The 21631-nt window shown below is 51.5% G+C and overlaps 1 protein-coding gene across 4 annotated transcripts in view; it reads right to left on the reverse strand.

Moving 5' to 3' along the window:
• LOC144946688 (phosphorylase b kinase regulatory subunit beta-like) overlaps positions 1 to 21631 on the reverse strand; it is a 146675-nt gene that overhangs the window by 6133 nt on the left and 118911 nt on the right. For all 4 annotated transcript variants that reach the window (XM_078875773.1, XM_078875776.1, XM_078875775.1 and 1 more), the window contains exons 19-29: positions 20599 to 20681; positions 19917 to 20007; positions 18158 to 18219; positions 17227 to 17389; positions 12430 to 12511; positions 10405 to 10462; positions 9487 to 9577; positions 7846 to 8048; positions 6067 to 6375; positions 1936 to 2068; positions 246 to 353 (exon numbers count right to left, since the gene is read on the reverse strand). In XM_078875773.1, coding sequence (XP_078731899.1) covers positions 246 to 353; positions 1936 to 2068; positions 6067 to 6375; positions 7846 to 8048; positions 9487 to 9577; positions 10405 to 10462; positions 12430 to 12511; positions 17227 to 17389; positions 18158 to 18219; positions 19917 to 20007; positions 20599 to 20681 — 1383 coding nt within the window. The remainder of the gene's footprint in view (positions 1 to 245; positions 354 to 1935; positions 2069 to 6066; positions 6376 to 7845; positions 8049 to 9486; positions 9578 to 10404; positions 10463 to 12429; positions 12512 to 17226; positions 17390 to 18157; positions 18220 to 19916; positions 20008 to 20598; positions 20682 to 21631) is intronic.

Consider the following 21631-nt stretch of genomic DNA (forward strand, 5'->3'; position numbering starts at 1 on the left):
TCTGAACCAGTTCTGGGACTCTACCAGGTCGACTCAACCTTAAAATGAGTATCTGGTGTGGTGTGTACAACATCAACACTGGGATGACAAAGGTAGCCAGGTGTGGTGCTGGACACCCACCCCCTTGTGCAGTGCCGGCCTTCATAGGTGCTCACTAACAGCACTTGCCGCAATAGTCTGTTAAAGTCTATATGGGGGATCTTTGCCTTTTTTGGGGGATACGCAGGGGTGCGGTGAGCACTGACCTCCACCACCAGCTGCCGATAGGCGGGGTGGTCAATTCCCTGCAGAATTTCCTCCACGAGCAGAGAGAAGTTCATCTCGTACATGGTCATGTCCGAGAGGGTGGGTTGCTGTGGAGCAAGAGCGAGAGCGGCGTCGTCATGGTGAGCATTATCGTTGCTGTTGACAACGTGCATTGTCCAATCAACTTGTTCTCTTGCATCATCGTCGTCAAAGTCATTGCCATCGTTATCATGACTGTCATCGTCGATTAGCACGGTTGGCTACATACGGTGTGAAATAGGTTCAACATACATAACCTCTAATTTTAACACCCATCCCACCACCACCATACTTACACCACCACCGTCCACACTTCTACTACAACTTTACCACCGCCACCACTAATATCACCGCCAACATCACAGCACTTTGGAGGCAAGAAAAATTGCTGACGAGATGCTGTGTATCGAAACCGGTCCAGAGTAATGGTTGTCTTGAATCAATGTTGCACTCCCAGGGAGGCCTTGTGGTTGACGAGACGCATGGACATCGACCGTCTGCTTCTTTATTCTTGCACACCCTCTGGGGCTGCGAGGCAGCAAGGATATGGCAGGATACAAAGTGAATCCTTGAATCCATCTATGCAGGCCATCGAATGCTATCTTCTCACAGCGTGCACTGTGGGTTTTCTCCGTGGACATAATCACGTCACAAGCAGGACCGTCGCGAGAGAGAGCCGGCAGATTCAGCAAGGTTTCCGTGGGTAAACCGTCCAAACGATTTCCTCCTACTTAAATTAGAATTGAAGCAGTGGTGTAAATCACATTTCTAAAACAATTATATTTATAAAACAACCACTGTCAACTTCCCCACAAAGCGGTACTTGTTTTATCCACCCCAGAGGGATGATGGGATGAGTAAACCCCCAACCAGGATTTGAACTCGCAAACTTTCGATTGGGAGCTGCTCGCTCGAACCCGAGCCACCTGCACCAACAGAGAGCATCGCTATTGCCGTTATCAGACGGCAGGGTGGCAGAGTGGCAACACTTGTGCCTCACAGCAAACAAGCGTCTGGGTTTGATTCCTGAACTTTTCAGTCTGGAGATTGTATGTTCTCCCTCTGTTCTGCATGCATTTTCTAAGGGTTATCTGGTGTCCTCCCATAGATTAATAAAAACAAATAGACCTTACAACGTAACTGGTATTGGCCGAAAAATATCCTAATGGTAAAACAATTACCTGCAATTTATTTAATTGGGATTACACATAGCAACATCATCCCCTGCTGTGAAAAAACTGGGCAGGACCCTCCTGAAAATGAGACTTGAGACTCGGTGAGACGTTCTGGGGTAAAGATGCACAATCAAACATTAATAAAGGCCCTTTCCAAAAATCCTTAAGCATTCACATTTATCTGAACCCAACCTCTGCACAGTTCGCTTTGGCTGGCTTGCTCGATGGCTAACTACCAAATATGCGCTAGCAGATGGGATCATCTGAACCACAAAACACATGCATTTATATTTTCAACTATTTTGTCATGCATTTCCGTCATTATTAGTGGACGGGCTGCGACAAAAACTTGGCAGTACCCTCCTGCAGAAGAATCTTGAGGCTCAGCGAGGCATCATTATCAGAGGCGTAACAACGACGACCGTGATGGTAATTGGCGGTGCTGCCTGTGGGTCACGTGCCCCCCCCCCCCCACCTGAGGGAGGAGCGTTCCGGCCACCACAATCCCGTGCGGCGTCCGCTCCAGGATCTGCCACACGCGGTCGTAGAACCCCGGCGGTGTGCGGTTGAGGGAGCCGTCGAGGTAGCGGCGGTGCAGCCACCCAGAGCTGCGTCCGCGGCCGTCACGAGCGTGGGTAACAGCGTCACGACGACAAAATAAATACTCTCCTTTGTCTCTTTCCTCGGATTCATCTCAATTATGCCACCGGGGTCACGTGATTCGTATTTCTCACAGAGCGATGCTCCCCGTGTTAGAGAATGGCCCGTGGAAGAGGATATCACAGAACTAGTTTAGAGATCACACCGTGCACCCTCTAAACCACACGCCCTGCCACAGAGGCATACATTTAATTCTAACAGCTGGAGTTTAGGCAATTTCCAAACCAAATGTAATACGATGAGTTTTTTTTTTGGTAGATACCGGTGACCAGGCTGAGACCATCAACTTGCTACACTTGAGAACCCAGATTAATCACGGGCGGCTGCTGGCATTCTAAACCAGGATTCCGTGAGGCGGCCAGCTTAGTAAGCTCTGAGCTGCCTGGCTAGCCACCTGCACTTAGTATTAATCTCATATTGAGGTGGCAGGGTGGTTGCTTTGAGGTCAGAGCACTGAGCTGTGGAGCTGCCACCGCTTAGGCCGTGGGTTTGAATCCAGGTCTAAGCCACTCATGATTAAACCGGACTGTCAAATTGTAGTGAAGTTGATAGTCCTGAACTCTGCATAAAAAGAGTGAAATGTGGTTTGTCAATTTGGATAAATTACAACAGCGGTTATTTTGAAAGTCTTATGATGTCACTGTCTTTCGAGGCATTGCTAAGATTGGCCAAAAATGCAGATCTTAAGTTTTCAATACAATCTTAACCCCAAAAAATGTAAGAATTTTTTTTTATAATTAAATTGTTTTTGTTTATAAACCCATCAAAATCAAAATACAGTTAATTACTCCATTGTTATTTTGGTTACCTTACGGAGTGTAAGGTGGCAGAAGCCTTCATGCGGCTCACTCTGCCTCCGCCCCCCTCTGTCTATTTAAGGCCACCCCACAGAGACGATCACCCCTCTCTGTACCTGTGTTGCTCGCTCTATGTATCTTGGTGATATCTGTCTGCTTATATGTCTGTCTATAGTTTTCTGGTTAGATTTTATGTCGCTATTTCATTATACCTGATGATGATTGCTTGTGTTGCGATCGAAACGTCGTATGCTATTATTTAATTTATTATTTTATCTTTATACGTGACTTTACCGAAAGAACCAAAGAATAATTCCTGCAGTCACGAAAGCTCCAAAATTAAGATTGGCTCACTCTAAGTCAAGTGAGAAGTTATGATTGATGTCAGTTTAACACGGAGGCTCTAGTGACCAACATTATGACCGAAACAGGAGGATTTCTCCACAATTCTGGTTGTCACCTGATGAGGCTGGTTGTAATTATCGGCGAAACGTCTTACTCGAATTGTAAATGTTGTGGGTTTAGTCTCCAACACACTGGTGCCCTGAACTAATAACTAATTGGCACGTTTTGTTTAGGCGACAAACCTTACTAATTGGCTGTGTCGGTTGGTGGCAGGTTTAATGACACATTTATATTCACGCGATCTAATAAAAAAAAACTCGATTATGGATGATTGATGCCATCATCAATCCCGTGCCCAAACATCGATCAACGATCTCCCGTTCTTTCTGGCCAGGGTCAAACAACACGGCAGATATTATCGCTGTCGATTGTTTTTTTAAGTGGGAATTTTCACAATTATGTCTTTTTTACTCCCAAAGAGTTGATAAAAGTTTATGTTTTTATCAAAAAAATTCCAAAAACGTATGAGTACATTTTTAGAATTTTTATTTTATCGAATAAATTACTTCCTCTGACATTTATGGTATGGTGCACTATTAGCTGATAGAGTTGTGAATGGAAATTGTATTCGTTTAATCCCATCATGTCAGAAACACAACTCGAATGCAATTTGAGGGGGGAAAAAAAGTCAGAACAATATATTATATGAACACATGGATTAGAAAACATACGCAGGTTAATGACATCATCCAAACTCGAAAGAAGTCAATTGGGCTTGGGCAGGACGTGTCGCTAGAAGGGACGATTTTCCAGAATAATGACGGAGTGGCAGCCAAGGAATTGAATGTATCTGAGAGGGTGTCCAACGAAGAGATAGAGCAATGAAATCAGTTTGTGTGCAGGTGCTTGGTGCATTAGTACATCGCAGGATCATGAGAGGTGGTGGCGGTTTGGGGAAGCCCTCATCCAGCAGTGGATTGACCATGGCTGAAGATGGTATCATAAATGGTGGCATCGTGTTACTCCACCGCACTACAAACCCAGAGACCCGAGTCAGATTGTCGGCCAGGGCTCACATCAGTAGCGATCGATAGCTCAGCGGGCCGTGGGCCTCCCCTAGTGGGGTGAGTGCGGGGTGAGTGCGGGGTGAGTGCGGGGTGAGTGCGGGGTGAGTGCGGGGTGAGTGCGGGGTGAGTGCGGGGTGAGTGCGGGGTGAGTGCGGGGTGAGTGCGGGGTGAGTGCGGGGTGAGTGCGGGGTGAGTGCGGGGTGAGTGCGGGGTGAGTGCGGGGTGAGTGCGGGGTGAGTGCGGGGTGAGTGCGGGGTGAGTGCGGGGTGAGTGCGGGGTGAGTGCGGGGTGAGTGCGGGGTGAGTGCGGGGTGAGTGCGGGGTGAGTGCGGGGTGAGTGCGGGGTGAGTGCGGGGTGAGTGCGGGGTGAGTGCGGGGTGAGTGCGGGGTGAGTGCGGGGTGAGTGCGGGGTGAGTGCGGGGTGAGTGCGGGGTGAGTGCGGGGTGAGTGTGGGGTGAGTGCGGGGTGAGTGCGGGGTGAGTGCGGGGTGAGTGCGGGGTGAGTGCGGGGTGAGTGCGGGGTGAGTGCGGGGTGAGTGCGGGGTGAGTGCGGGGTGAGTGCGGGGTGAGTGCGGGGTGAGTGCGGGGTGAGTGCGGGGTGAGTGCGGGGTGAGTGCGGGGTGAGTGCGGGGTGAGTGCGGGGTGAGTGCGGGGTGAGTGCGGGGTGAGTGTGGGGTGAGTAGGGGGTGAGTGTGGGGTGAGTGCGGGGTGAGTGCGGGGTGAGTGCGGGGTGAGTGCGGGGTGAGTGTGGGGTGAGTGTGGGGTGAGTGTGGGGTGAGTGTGGGGTGAGTGCGGGGTGAGTGTGGGGTGAGTGCGGGGTGAGTGTGGGGTGAGTGCGGGGTGAGTGTGGGGTGAGTGCGGGGTGAGTGTGGGGTGAGTGTGGGGTGAGTGTGGGGTGAGTGCGGGGTGAGTGCGGGGTGAGTGTGGGGTGAGTGTGGGGTGAGTGCGGGGTGAGTGCGGGGTGAGTGTGGGGTGAGTGAGGGGTGAGTGCGGGGTGAGTGTGGGGTGAGTGCGGGGTGAGTGTGGGGTGAGTGTGGGGTGAGTGCGGGGTGAGTGCGGGGTGAGTGCGGGGTGAGTGCGGGGTGAGTGCGGGGTGAGTGTGGGGTGAGTGTGGGGTGAGTGCGGGGTGAGTGCGGGGTGAGTGCGGGGTGAGTGCGGGGTGAGTGCGGGGTGAGTGCGGGGTGAGTGCGGGGTGAGTGCGGGGTGAGTGTGGGGTGAGTGTGGGGTGAGTGCGGGGTGAGTGTGGGGTGAGTGCGGGGTGAGTGCGGGGTGAGTGCGGGGTGAGTGCGGGGTGAGTGTGGGGTGAGTGTGGGGTGAGTGTGGGGTGAGTGCGGGGTGAGTGCGGGGTGAGTGCGGGGTGAGTGCGGGGTGAGTGTGGGGTGAGTGCGGGGTGAGTGTGGGGTGAGTGTGGGGTGAGTGTGGGGTGAGTAGGGGGTGAGTGTGGGGTGAGTGTGGGGTGAGTGTGGGGTGAGTGCGGGGTGAGTGTGGGGTGAGAGTGGGGTGAGTGCGGGGTGAGTGCAGGGTGAGTGTGGGGTGAGTGTGGGGTGAGTGTGGGGTGAGTGTGGGGTGAGTTGCGGGGTGAGTGCGGGGTGAGTGCGGGGTGAGTGCGGGGTGAGTGCGGGGTGAGTGCGGGGTGAGTGCGGGGTGAGTGTGGGGTGAGTGTGGGGTGAGTGCGGGGTGAGTGTGGGGTGAGTGTGGGGTGAGTGCGGTGCAGCAGGGATGGCGTGGGGGGTCCCCACCTGCCGTGATGCTTGAGCTGCAGCAGCTGCAGCAGCAGCGACTTCACGTCGCTCGGGGAGAGGTCGCTGAGCACGTATGGTTCGTGGTCGCCGTGACCCCCGTGAACCACGTGACCCCCGTAGCCTCCAGGCACCGTGAGCCCCCCGTGCCCCCCGTGATCCATGGTGGGCACCATGAGCCCCCTGCCATGCTGCTCCTTGTGGCGCCCCCCGTGGAGTGCCTCGGCTCCTATGTTCACCCCGATGTCCACGCTCTTGTCGCCCTTGGCCTGCAGCTCCAGCAGGTAGTTCATGGCGTGGATCATCCACCTTCCGGTGGGGTGGGGGTGGGGTGGGGGTGGGGTGGGGGTGGGGTGGGGGTGGGGAGTGGTGGCGAGATGTTAACTACCTCGCCTGGTATACAGGAGGTTGTGGGTTCGATCCCGACCCTGACACCTGCTGTATATTTGGAGTTTGCGTCTCTTTCCACCTGGTCGTTTGAGGTTTTCTCCAGGTCCTCTGGTTTTTCATTCCACTACTTGAAACGTGCATTTAGAGCATTTGGCTGCTGTACATTTCCACATAAGCCACTTCGTTGAGCTATCATTTGTGGCCATGTTGCTGCTGAAAAAGAGCTATATAGCTCAGTGGGCCTTACCCGGTCAAATCAAAAATAGTTTAGTTTTGTGGTGGCGACGCTGCGGTCGGCAACCCGAGTTCGATTCACCGTCACGGAAAATGTGAGTGGCGAGGCGCTATCTGAACCGGTCCTGGGCAATCCCATTCGTCAACCTTCAGTCCTTGACATCCCACGTGTCATTCACTGATGGAATTGGCCAAACATCCCCAGTGCAGGATACTGATGGAATTAGAGTTATGAGACTCGGTGCCTGTTTCTTGGATAAACTACTAATTGATCACGTAGTAGATTGTTGCAGCAAATATTAATATTCATAATTGTCATTTTTGGGTTTGGCCACAATAATGATCTGGCCAAAATTGCCACTAATAATTTGCCAAGATAATTACATGGCCTAGAATTTATTAGTACATTCTAAATTATAAATATGAATCATTAGTATTATTATTCGGAAACAAAATAAAAATATTACTGTTAGTGTCAAGTGGAGCCTTGATCAGTTACATACTTTATGTATTTGCATCGGTGTGCCTGTCAAATCAGTTATGTATAATTTTCATATAAACATTACAATGTTCAACATATCCAAACGTGCTGTGAGTGCAAATACACAAATGTTGCATTTTTCAGCACGTGTAATTATTTAAAAGGGGGCAAAACCTCAAGTCAAACAGCTGTCGCTTTGTAGATGCACACCTCGAAGCCGCGAGTGCCTGGCTGTCCTCTAACAGTTAGAATCTCCATTCGCAGCAAAATGTTTTGCGACTGGAGCCACGCAACCTCCGAGTGCACCACCGTAGTGCCACCTACTGCCGTCTCGATGTTACTTTCAGTGACGTGGCGAGGTGTCGGAGCAAGCTCAACACTCACCCACAGCCTCAACACTGATACACAGTCTCAACACTGACACACAGTCTCAACACTGACACACAGTCTCAACACTGACACACAGCCTCAACACTGACACACAGCCTCAACACTGACACACAGCCTCAACACTGACACACAGCCTCAACACTGACACACAGTCTCAACACTGACACACAGCCTCAACACTGACACACAGTCTCAACACTGACACACAGCCTCTACAATGACTGGGGTTTTTTGACAATCCGGGGGGGGATTGGGGGGTGGTCAGGGTTGAGGAGGGGTCCTACCCGATGCGCAGGCGCAGCATCCCCCCGAAGAGTTCGGGGGAGTTGGCCATCGCCCACCCCACGTGGATGACGAGCTCCTGCTGCAGGGCCGAGGCGCGGGGGTCACGTGACGCACACGTGCCGTACACCAGTTGCTTGGCGGCCGCCGGCGACACCGGGTTCGAGATGGCCACCTCCTCGTGGCCGAACACGCCCAGCGTGAGCTGCGTGAGCACGTGTGCGTACGTGCCAGAGGTGTGGACGTTAGCGGTCGGCCGCGTTTCACTTCGAACCCGGCGATCCGAGTTTGATTCCCGCTCACAACCAACTGCGGTGGGGAATATCTGAACCGGTCCTGGGCCTCCCCCTAGGTCGTAGATACGTGTGGGAGGAAACTGGAGCACACGGAGAAAACACACATGTGCGAGGGGGAAAACACTGTCCCCGTACAGAAGGGACAGCTGACATGAGCCACACTTTGATGTGCCGCCATCTCCTGGCGAGCCAGGGTACGGACCCTCCTGGACGCACAAAGGAGAGACATTGATTTTATTTACAGTATTTTAAAATGTTGGGCTCTACTAAATTTGTTTTTAAAATTTCGGGATCACCCCCCCCCTCTTTAGGAAGTTTCTGAATCCACCTCTGCTGGTATAGGGCTGGTGGAATTGATGGTGGCGGTGGTGGTGATGGTGGCTGCATTGTCATGTTGCCGCAACTGCCCACGCATGCAGACGCGAGCCTGGGAGTCAAACGGTCAATTTGGATAAATTACAAAACCCGAACCCAAAGCCAGACATTTAACCGCTCACTGCATTTTCTTTTGCCATTTTAGCAAAAGGTGAACGGGATCTGGACCCTCTGAGGCGGTTTTAATGAAGCGGTGGCACTGTGACTGGTTCAGTCGCTTTTGGGTTACAACCCACACTGATTCCCTTGCAGTGAGCATCTGGGTGGGTAGATGTTAACTCCCTCAACTAATATGACGCCTATATAATTGGGAGTTTGCATGTTCTCCCCATGGTCGTTTGAATTTTTCTCCGTTCCCTCCGGGGTTTCCCTTCACATTTAGCAACACGCGTTTAGAAAATGTGGCTGTTATAAAATTTCCACGTGATAAGCCACTTCGTTTATGAATTATTTGGAGCAAGGTCCTTTCAGAAAGAGAGCAAATAGCTGCGGGCTTTTTACCTGGTAAATAATTAATGTTTTAAACATTGTCACAACCACCATTCATGCATATGTGAATTTAGCAATTAGGTAAGGCATGAATAAAGAAGTCAATGAAAAATTTTGTTGATGAATAACTTAATGAGCGAATGAAGGAATGATCGAGTGAGTCAATGTGAAGGAATTAGCTCATAAATGAATAAAGATGTGAATGAAGGAGTTATTTAATGATAGAATACATTAAATTAGTAATCAGTTAATGCATTTGTGAAGGAATCAATGAATATGTTAATTAAGGAACACGTTAATAATTTAATATGTGATTGAAGGAATCAGGAAATGAAAATGTGAATGAAAGAATTGGTTCATGAATGAAAATGTAAATGAAGGAATCACTTAATAAATGGATACCTGAAGGAATCAGCTGATGAATGAAGACGTGAATGAAGGAATCAGTAATGAATGAATGCACCGTCTGGGTGGTGGCGGCACCTGTTTCCCTCCGACGACGATGTTTGTGATGGACGGGGCGAGGCTGTCAACGACTTTTCCTAACAAGCTTGCTGCGTAGCGCACTATGGACCTGCAAAGACAAAAATCCCCGTATAGCCTTCACAGACTGTTGGGGCAAGTGCTGTTCGTGAGCAGCTACGAAAACCGGCACGGTACACGAGGGGGTTGGGTGGCCAACACCAAGCCAAACCGCCTTTGTCTCCCTCGTGATGTTTGCATACTACAACAGGTACTTATTTGAGGCTGATTCAATATAGGAGGAGGCCCAGGAGAGGTTCAGATAATCGTCACTGGTGTTTTCCTTGAGCGGGAATCGAACTCAGGTCGCCGTGTTCATAGCGCAGGGCGCTAACCGCTACACTACCGCTCCCCAACATGCATACACACACAACAACAAGCAAACACGGACACACATACTGTGTATACATGTGCAACAACAACAACAACAACCCAAATTAAACACTAAGTGATGAGGACATCACCCCTTTGAGGTCAATTGAAGTGTCAAATGCTCGCTGGCATGAGGCCAGCAAGATGCACCACCTGTGCTCCCCGCCGCCACAACTTGCTGCGTTTTTACTCTCCGGAGTTCTTACTGCTCAGTGCGTCCTCCTGCACGAGCCTCCCTCCACGGAAGCCGATCTTGACACTGCTGGCACCATTCATCGGCAAGTCCCATTCGTTCCACATCCCCACGTACCACTTCACACTCCAGTACCATTCGTAATGAAAGCTATATCACCCTTTGTATAAGTCCATCCGACTCCCCCACGTTGTCCACTCCTGACTCCACCTCCTCCAGCACTTGACTACTCCGCTACATCCTCCACCTCCTGTACCTCCTCCACTTCCTCTACCTCCTCCATCGATGACTTCCCCGCTCCCCCCCTCTGTTACCAGCGCTTGTTGGTCCCGGCCACACTGTGCACACGCTCCAGCTGATCCGTGACGGTGCCTGCTCGCTCACACGGGGACACAGAGACACAGTGACCACACATACACACACACAGTGACCACACACACAGTGACCACACACACAGTGACCACACACACAGTGACCACACATACACACAGTGACCTCACATACACACACACAGTGACCACACATACAGTGACCACACATACAGTGACCACACATACACACACGCAGTCACCACAAACACAGTGACCACACACACAGTGACCACACACACACAGTGACCACACACACACACAGTGACCCCACACAGTGACCACACACACAGTGACCCCACAAACAGTGACCCCACACACTGTCACCACACACATACACAGTGACCACACATACACACACGCAGTGACCCCACATACAGTGACCACACACACAGTGACCACACACAGTGACCACACACACTGTCACCACACACACACACAGTGACCACACACACACACACAGTGACCACACACACTGTCACCACACACAGTGACCCCACATACACACAGTGACCACACATACACACACACAGTGACCCCACACACAGTCACCACACACACACACAGTCACCACACACACAGGACGCTCCTCGCCTTAACCAACCCGAGCTGACCAGTGTGGTGAAGTATGGTCAATTAACGTCGATGAAGCGCCGTTGCCTGGGGCGTCGCCTGTGATAAATATTTTTTCCTCTTAATGCCACAGTGTTCTTGACACGAGAAATTGTTCTTACAGTGCATAAAGGCACCACCAGATGGCAGAAAGACATCATGTCGAGTGAACTCGGGGGACCACTCCTGTAATTTCCGCACGGATAGATTGCAGCATCCACTGTTGCACCACCATCTCCAGCGGCCTGGCAGCCCAAGAAAAAAACACGTGGCGTTGCCAGGCAGTCTTCCATCCAAGCATGAATCGGACTCCGTCTCTCTCTCTATCCCACTGAGCTTCTGAGATTTGACGCATTTCACGACGTTAAAAGGTCGTAGGCGAGCGGTGTGCTTCGTGTCAGCTGTGTGATACATTTGTGATGTTTATCACTCGGGGTTGTGCTGGCCTTGAGCAGCTTAAACGAGATTTTACACGGAAGGATTTGGCTTTACCCAGTCATGAGCACCATTTGCTACGTACGGTGGGAAAGATGTTCAACATACACAGACACAGCAGGCTGGCATCATCATCAACTCCCTGCACAATCAAATCACAATTGGCTAAAAGCAGATTCATGCCCAGATCTCTGTGGTGCCAGCTCAGCACTTTGCCCTCCGAGCCACTCCTCAGCCTCTACTCCCGTTGTTGTGTTGAGGTGGCCGAGTGGTTCAGCGGTCGCACTGCACTCATGGAATCGCAGCCAATGAATTAAAGGCGTCCCAGCGGACTACCGCCGTGGAGATGGAGCGGTGAAATCGGCTGTGACGTGCAGGCGCCGGTTGGATTGTTACATCGCAGGATCACGAAGGGAGGCATGGGGAGGCCTTCAGCCAGCAGTGGAGTGACCATGGCTCAGGATTATGTTGGCCAGTTGGTTAGGTGTCTATGGTTGGGCTCAGCAGAAGGGTTTCAGACTCACAATCAAATCGATGAATGACCCATCGTTGTTATTATTCTGTTGCCCATCGTAACAGAATAACAGCGCAGGCCGGAAAACACCACACGTTTAAAACATCACATGCAGAAGTGCGTGAAATGCACACAGCCTGTGTGCATAATGCACACAGCCTGTGTGCATTATGCACACACCATCAGCATTGTGCTCCCCTTGCTTCACGTTTCTTCAAATCTATGCTGATATCTACCGAAAAAAAGGACCACAAAGCACTTATTCACGAAATGCTGATTATTTTTGCAAAATGCATAGAGGCTGTGCGCCTTTTACAACGTGCTCTCCGTGTCCTACAGCTTGTTTGACCAGTTGGTCTCCCTGAGCAGCTTTCGTAGATTTCTCATACGGCTGCTGCTGACGTACACACCTGCGTTTGTGATGAAGTGACCGCCTTCTCGCTTCAGCAGAATTCCCAGCAGCACCGTTTGGTTGTGGAGTGCGTGGCATTCCTGAAAGCAAACGGCCAACCTTCAGTAAAACCCCTCCGTCAAGGTCTCTCAAACTCCGCTCCTCGTCGTGTTTACCGAGTCGTTACACGCTGCACTTGCCTGATGCTTGCTACATAACAGCCCAACATATGCGTCGTTATCATCATCATCGTCATCACGATCCACGGGGCAGATAGCCACTGCACATTTCGTCATGTTTCCACTTTCCTCTGTCTTGTGCCAATAAGCTCAAGTAGTGCACACATCGTTCTGGCACCAATCTCTTAAGTCATGGCACGTGATGTTCTGCACTTGACGGAGCTCCCTGCACGTCGTGTGGGACACAAATACAAAGATCCCCCATGTTACCTTTAACAGGCTTTTGGGACAAGGGCTGTGAGCGAACACCTAAGAAGGCCGGCACGGCGCACGAGGGGGCGGGTGACAAACACCACGCCCCGCCACCTTTGTCTCCCCTATACCGATGTTTACACATTGCACAAGGTACTGATTTGAGGCTGAGTCGACCTAGTGGAGGCTCAGAACTGGTCACTGGTGCTGGCCGTGAATCGGGAATCAAACTCGGATCGGCAGTTTCTTAACGCAGCGGGACATACACACGCACACACGCACACACACACATACACACATACGTGCACACGCACACACACATACACACGCACACACACATACGTGCACACGCACACACACATACAACAACAACAACAACCGCCATTCGCCACTAAGTGGCGGTGACGTCACCACGACGCTTGTGCCAGGCCATGTGCACCCTGAGGCCACGTGAAGTGTCGAACGCCCGCTGGCAGGAGGTCACGGGGCAGACCCAGGTGCCACGGGTCGACTGACCGAGATGACCGAGATGACTGGCTGATGCACCACCTGTGCCCCCTACTGTGCCAACTTGCTGTGCTTTAGCCACCCGGCGCTCCGCTCGTTGTTGTGAGCGTCGCTCCTCCGCCCTCCGTTGTTGTTGGAGGGCGACTGCCTCCAACTGCCCAGTAGCGTCCTTCACGAGCCTCCTCCACTGAGGCCGATCTTGACACCGCTGGTACCAGTCATCGGCAAGTCCACTCAGCTCCACGTCCTCCTGTACCACATCACTCCATCTCTTCTCCAGCCCGTGCCGCGCCCGTTTAGCCCCCTCGATCCGGCCAAACAAAAGCTGTTTAGGCATGCGGTGGCTGGGCATGCGGGCTACATGACCCAGCCAACGCAGCCTTGCCTGCCGGAGGAGCTCACTGATGGGACTTTGCCCAGATCTTTCAAGGACTTTTGAGCTCCTCACACAATCCAGCCTGGTTAAACCCAGGATGGATCGTAGGCAGGCCAGCCTAAATGTTTCCAACCGGCGAAGATGCTCCACTAGGGGGGTCCACGTTTCGCAAGCGTAGAGAAGGGAGGGAATGACCGTGGCCAAGAAGACCTGAAGCTTCGTGCGGAGCGACAGACCAGGTAGCTTCCACACAGCGTTACGCAACCGATGAAAAGATATTGCCGCTCGACTGATTCGGAGTGAGACCTCTGCTGATAAACTGGAGCCGGTCATGAGCACACTGCCCAGGTATGGGAAACTCTCTACTCTCTCCACAACTGCCCCATCACCGATTGGGAGTTGTGGGGGCGGAGTGCCCGATGGTACAAAATACCCAGGCAGGTGCTTAGTTTTGGTGGGGCTGATGGTAAGGCCCCACCTCTTAGTGGCACACTCCAGTCTCAGCAGCAGCGTCTCCAACTCCTCTTCTGAATGAGCAGCTATTACCAAATCATCGGCATACATAACGTGGTTGACCAATAGGGAGCCATCCCTTGATCGCACCCGGGCGTCGATCAGCCTCCCATTATATCTGTACCAAATGGTAATTCCCCCGGTACAGCTATTGAAGGCTTCACGAACTACGCAGTCGAAATAGATGTTAAATAATGTGGGAGCCAGAGGACATCCCTGTCGCACCCCAAGGTGTACAGGGAAAGGCTCCGACTCCCGGCCACGTAGTTTTACCCGGGCCCGCTCACCATCATGAAGGTCCTTAATGATCGTGAGCAGAGGGTCAGGGACTCCGAAAGCACGAAGAACAACCCAGAGCCCAGTCCTACTGATGGTATCATAGGCCTTGACCAGGTCAATAAAGCAGAGATGTAGGTCTTTTTGGAATTCCCTACACCTCTGCTGTAGCAGACGGACAGAAAATATGGCATCTGTGCAGGACCGCCCTTTCCTGAAACCACATTGGGGCTCCGCAAGCCTCTCCTCAGCATGCCTAGCAAGGCGATGTTGAATAATCCTTGCCAGGACCTTACCCGGCACACTGAGGAGTGAGATGCCCCTGTAGTTGTTACAGTCGGTACGGTCCCCCTTCTTAAAGAGGGGGACCACCAGGGCATCCTTCCAGTCCTGCGGAACCCGTCCAGTGGTCCAGACTGTTGTTATGATGTCATATAGGGCAGTCTGTGCACAAACGCCACCCTCCCTCAGCATTTCGCCTGGGAGATCATCTCTGCCCGGTGCCTTCCCTGGTCTCAGACTCCGGATCGCCCTCAGTACTTCCTCAACAGCCGGTACCTCAGCCAGCCACTCACAGGGGGTGACCTCTTCCAATATTTGAGGCACCGCAGCCTCAGCAGTGTTATCCCCACTTTGTGCCATGATGTTTTCCTGGCTGAGAGATTTTCCCTCCCCCAGGACCTCACAGAAATGCTCAGCAAATCTGCAAACCTGTTCCTGGGGATCGGAGATTGGATCACCGTTTTTTCCTCTAATGATGGTAATAGGTGTGGCGCTACAGGTTACTTTTTTGATGGAGTTAAATAGTGATTTGTGATCGCGGGCTACTGAGGCAGACTCCATCTCCTCAGCAACCCGCGACCACCACCCATCCTTACAGCGCCTCACGGCTCTCCGAACCTCCGAGCGAAGACTGCGGTAAACCTCCTCATTCTCTGACGTGGGATGCTGTAGGCGATGAGAGTGGGCCTGTCGCTTTTTCTCAATTAACCTGAACACCTCCTCCGTCAGCCAGGGTTCCCGGGGAGGTCTGGACCGCGTACCCAAAGCAGCCATTGCAGCTGCATGAGTCACAGTCTTAAACCTCGCCCATTTACCCTCGACATCAGGTGGAGTGGGGGACGATGCCAACCCCAGTTGCAAGCGATGATGAAATTCTCACTTGCAACTTTCATCAGCTAACTTAGACCAGGCCACTTTTGGTTGGAATGGGATCCTGGGTGTACACCCACCACCGGAGTGGAAGAATGGCAGGCGCATCTTACAGATGACTAGTCGATGGTCAGAGGGCAGATCAGCTCCACGGTAGGTCCTGGTGTCAAGGACATGGGCTCGCATCCGCTGGTCCGTCACTACGTAGTCCAGCAGATGTTCTTGCTTGGACCCGGCATGCATCCATGATGTTGTGTGGATGCGCCGATGCCGGAAGAGCGTGTTGGTAATTACAAGCCCATGGGCTGCACAAAAATCTAGCAGTCTCCTACAATTATTATTGAGCTGATCTGGCCCATGCCTTCCAATCACTCCAGACCAGGTGCCAGCATCATGACCAACTCGGGCATTGAAGTCACCCAACAAGATGACTCTGTCCCGAGTGGCCACTTTAGCCAGCACCTGTGACAGGAGGTCATAGAAAGCGTCCGACTCATCGGCTTTGCCTGCATCCCTCCACGGATGTTCGTCTTCGGTGGGGGCATAAGTAACCACGACCACCACTCCTCGCCTCTGGTTGATGGGAAGGCGAGCCCAAAGTATCCTGGGGCTTACAGCTTCCCACACCTCACCGCCACGCTCCCACGCCCCCTTCATTCTTTTGTTCAGAAGAGCCACACCCTGTTGTTTGGCAGTCTCCTGCCCCGAGTAGAGGACTGTCCACCCCTCATGGTGGCAGGAGCCAGAACCGGTCCACCGGACCTCCTGAATGCCACAGAGATCCAGGCGGTACCGGTCCAGCTCCCGACAGAGGAGTGGCAGCCTCTCCTCCGCAGTGAGCGTTCGAACATTCCACGTGGCCATCTGCAATGGTTTTTCGTTGTTTCTGGAGGAGCCCCGAGGGTTAAAATTCAATCTCCTGGCTCCGCCAGGAGATTGAATTGTATGTGTGTACGTGTGTACACACACACACACGTACACACATACATACACACATACACACGCACATACACACACATACACACACGCACACATACGCACATACACACACACACGCACACATACGTGCACACATATGCACTCAAGATCTCCGCCTTAATTGGAATTGGCGCTCTGTAAAGTAGCGCAGGACAAGTTTCGCAATCATCAGGCATGTGCAGCGCCGGTGTTTCTACACCCTTTCCTGGCCACCCCATTGTCATCATAATCAACATTCTTTTTTATATTAACCAATTGTTTATTTTATAAGGTAAGGCCCACTGAGCTATATCGCTCTTTTCCAGAAGCGACCTGGCCACAAATGATAGCCCAACGAAGTGGCTTATCACGTGGACATTTATAGCAGCCACATACTCTAAACGCATGTTTCGAAAAGTGGAGGGGAAAAAAACAGAGGACCCGGAGAAAAATCCACGCGACCACGGGGAAAGAGACACCACAAACTCCAAATGTACAGCAGGTGTCAGGGTCGAGATCGAACCCACGACCTCCTGTATGCGAGGCGAGGTAATAAACATCTCGCCAGTGCGAGATGTTGACTCGATGATCGAAGTAGGCATACGCTGAGACGGTGAAGCACGTCGGCGCTGGAGCGGTGCCCCCACTCCTCCTCCACCACCTCGCCCTCCAGGTTGGAGTCGTTCAGGCATGGCGCGCTCAGCCGCCGTCGCAGGCCCGCCGACTCCTTCACCGGCATCTCCTCCAGGAAGCTGAACGTCGGAAGCCTGCAGCGAGCGGCAGGGCAGCGGCGCGGCCAACTCAGCGAGAAAGCTTTCCCATGCGCTGCTACGCGCCACGCCGTTCAGAAACCTCGCTCCACGTACCGGGAGCTTCTTAGAGCGAAATGGCGCTGCTGAACGACGAGTGGTAACGAGCCGAACGTGCATCGATAAGCCACGCGGCACGGCCACGAAAAAAGACTTAGATATTTTGATAGGAGACGATGGGACTTTGTCAAAGATACGATTGACAAATCTAGACACTCTCTGGGACAAGGATTCAGTAGCGATTCACGATGTTGTATCGCTTTTATATGAAGACACAGATCGGCGTTCTACTTATACGTGTTTTACCCATACTGCTCCACAACAATGCATAATTAGCACGGTTGGCTACGAACGGTGCGAAAGAAGTAAAAACATTTTCTTGAGATTTGATGATGACAATCATTCAAGCGAGTGTTGTGACTGGCAGAGCGGGTGTCATTAACCCACCACCACCCGACACAGCCCATTAGTAAGGTTTGTCACGGAAACAAAACATGCCAATTAGTTACTACTTCAGCACAACGTTTCGCCGGTGATTACAACCAGCTTCATGAAGTGATTTGCGAGACTTAGAGTGGGTGAGCATTGCGATTGACAGCGTGGGTGACCGTTGTGGGCTCAAACACTTGGGGGCATTTCAACCCTGAGCCAAAGTGCCACGCCACGCTGGACTCATCTCGAGTCATGAAGGTGAAGACATTGCAGGAGTCTCAGACCAAAACTTACTCCTCTCCATCGCTGACTCTCAGGAAATCCAACTGCTGAACCAGCGTTCCAGAAATCAGCGCCTGGAGACAAGACAAGGCATGGTGGGCTTTTGACGAGGCCAGCATTTCCTACATTAAAACCAAACAACAAACTAACAACTTTTATTTTATTTTACCCACTAAGCTACACAGCTCTTTTTCAGAAGCGACCTGGCCACTCTAAACGCTCCCTTCATCCACATCAACGCCTTCATCCACGGCCGGTGCCCCCCAGTGCCAGTGCATTCTACAAGGCTCCTCCAAAACACGAGGCATTCTGAGTATCAGGATTCCCAGTCCTGTTACTGCAGTGTATAGGGTGTTCATGCTTCAGTATTTAGGGTGTCCATGGTGCATTGTGCAGGGTTTTCATGGTACAGTGTGCAGGGTGTTCATGGTGCATCATGTAGGGTGTACATTGTGCAGCGTGTAGGGTGTTCATGTGAAGCTTGTGGGGTGTTCATGGTGCAGTGTGTAAGGTGTTCATGGTGCAGTGTGTTCATGGTGCAGCGTGTTAATGATGCAGTGTGCTAGTTGACGCTGTGTTTAAGTGGAGTGCACCATTAATACCATCCAACGAGGACGGTGTTGTCGTGTTGAAAATCAGGCTAAGCGTGTATTTTATAATCTCTCTTACATATTTCAAACTTTATGTACTTGTCACTAATGTGTGTAGTGTTACGTTCACGCGTGGAGCGCTCTGTGACGATTTCATTGCGAAGGGCGCTTTAATGAATAGTAACGTTTGGCAAATGACGGAACATAACTGGCAGGGAGGCGACCGCCGCCTACGCAACGTCACCAAACAGTCAGAGGACTAAATGCGTTCGCTGCGATATCATTTTTCAAGCTCGCGGCGTAAAGATTTTAATTCGTAATCGATTTTTTTTGCTGGGGTCGGGTGGCGCGCATCGTGATCTGGCACCCAGCGATTCTCACAAATGGATCGCTACGTTTGGAAGCGAGGAACTGTTCTCCAATTTTTGCCAGTGTGCAGTTTAATTTGTTTGGGTGCGTGATAGCCGACGTGGTAAATATCATATTTGACGACGTGAAAAACGTTGCGAAAGCGTTCTGACACACAATAAATATCACGTGAAAGTTCTTCAAGCACGGTTCACTCGACACAAGCCTCCAATAAATATTGCAACTTCACATCTCCAATGTTTACAAACGCTTACAACGCACGCACAGTCACAGAACAATGACGTCGTATAATCGGCGTACCGTCAAATTTATCTGGAAATCGTTTATACAAAGCTATTTACTTTTAAGTTTAGTTATCATTGTGAACTAAAATTATTGACTCAGAGCTATATATATTTGGGAGATTTAATATTTTCAAATAGGCAAAAATAAGCCACGAGAATCATGATAGGACGTTCTGCGAAACAGACGATACGATGACCGTGGATATTACATCATACCATGTATTGCCATCTCTCGACAACCCTAAGACTTTGTGATGATGCAAAGTTGTGCAACATTTTCAAGAACCATACACGTTACAGACAAGACACTACAAATCATACCAAGGGAAAATGCATTGCATGAATTAAATCCCGACACTAGCATCGCGACGATTGAATCTAATCGCCAGGTGAGTTTCGTGACTCCGTCGTAATGTGCACCAACGCCTACTTTATTGAGAGCAATATTGGCGAAATAAAATGAAGATCGATCGAATGATCGATCAGGTGACTCGCGGAGTCCCCTATCCCAGACCACCCTGTCAGTACCTGAATTCTGTCGACGCGAACTTTGACCCCTCCGACACTACCCCGTTTGAAATCCGCCAGCATGTCCATCATCGGCTCAAAGCGGCTGCCCCTGTTGGGAGGCGAGCGAGCGAGAGTGACATTCCACAACGCGACCTTCATTGACCCAGAGAACGCGCCGCTCGTCTGTGGGCGCACAGTGCAAAGGTGCAGTGCTATATAACCGGCTGCTGCATCAATGCATTTCCACGATAATCAACGCACAGTCTCATAATAATAATGATTTAGTGCATTTGATATTCGTGCCATTTTTGCAGCACAGGGCTACCAGTAAGGACGGTGCAATTTTCCACGCAGTCTGCAATAGTTTTCGCAGCAAGGAGCGTTGTTGCTGCGCTTCAAACCGAGTAATTTGCTAGCTGACTTTCAAGACATTTGGACCACGACGCCAAAGGCCTTCTCTCCCAAATGACGTCCGGGGATTTTCAACGTCTCCTGCAAAGCGGACGGGCATGCGGCATTTGTACAGTCAATACACCTGCAGAGATGATGCTTCCTGACGAGCAATCGATATACTTCGCTGTGGTCACTCATCCAAATTGCTTGCCAAGCCCAAACTCTGCTTAGCTTCTTAAATGGGGTAGAGTGCAGAAACGGCAGAGCTGTGGGGCTGGCAGGGGAGCTCGCGCCGACAGGAACTTACTTGAGGTTGTCCTCGCGGATTAGGAGGAGGCAGAGTGGCCGTTTGCTCATCTTCCAGCACTGAGACACAAACTGGAGACAGTTCTGTAAAGGAATGGCAGCGATTGGCAATTGTTTGTAATAATAATAATAATTATCATCGTCGTCCTCGTCATCATCATCATCAGCCACAATAAATACACTGCTGGATGAAGACCTCCCCAGGCCGCCGCCATCTCTCGCTGCCCTGTGATGTAACAACCCGCCAGCCACGTGCACAAGAGCCGATTTCATCGCTCCATCTCTGCACTGTTCGTCCGCTCCAGCGCATTACCTCCCTTGGCTGCCACTCTGTCGTTCGTCTCGGCCACTGGCTGTCATCTCCGCTAGCGACGCATCCGGCACAAGCCCAATTACTCTTCACAGTAAATGTGATGCCTGTGACCTGTGTATGTTTTCAGGTCGCAGGGTGGTATAGTGGCACAGTGGTCACACTCGCGCCTCAGAGCAAAAAGGGTCTGGGTTCGATTCCCGACTCGGGCACCTGCGTGGGTTCCCTCCGGGTTCTCCGGTTTCCTTCCAAAGCAAAAAAAAAACCCGAGTCTTGGGACTCGATGAGGCTTTTCTGGGTAAGCAAGCACAGTCAGAATATTAATAGATTCGACAATATCAATAAAAAACTGACGGTCTATATTTGAAAGGCCGTAGTGAGGACCCCTGTTCTCGAGCCACCGCAACGCAAAAGCTCCCTTGCGGGGGCCACTTTCTCTGCCATAAAACTCTGCGTTTGTGGGGGGGGGGGGGGGAGGAAAAGGAAAAACATCGAAATACATGAAATGAAAATTAGCTCCGAGCAGTGGGAAAATCGCGTTGTATTTCATCGTCAGAGCGGCACGTTAAACCGCGGTAATGGGAACACCCCGTGTAACGAGCTACCTCGCGTCGCCGTTACGATCCATCTCCCTCTCACCGCCTCGCCAGGCGTGAACACTCTGCATGGTTGCCTCTCGCGAGCACCTCCACCACTTGAATCGCCTCGAAGGTAATGGGTCGTG

This window comes from Lampetra fluviatilis, chromosome 42, assembly GCF_964198595.1.
Source record: "Lampetra fluviatilis chromosome 42, kcLamFluv1.1, whole genome shotgun sequence".
Lineage (NCBI taxonomy): Eukaryota > Metazoa > Chordata > Hyperoartia > Petromyzontiformes > Petromyzontidae > Lampetra > Lampetra fluviatilis.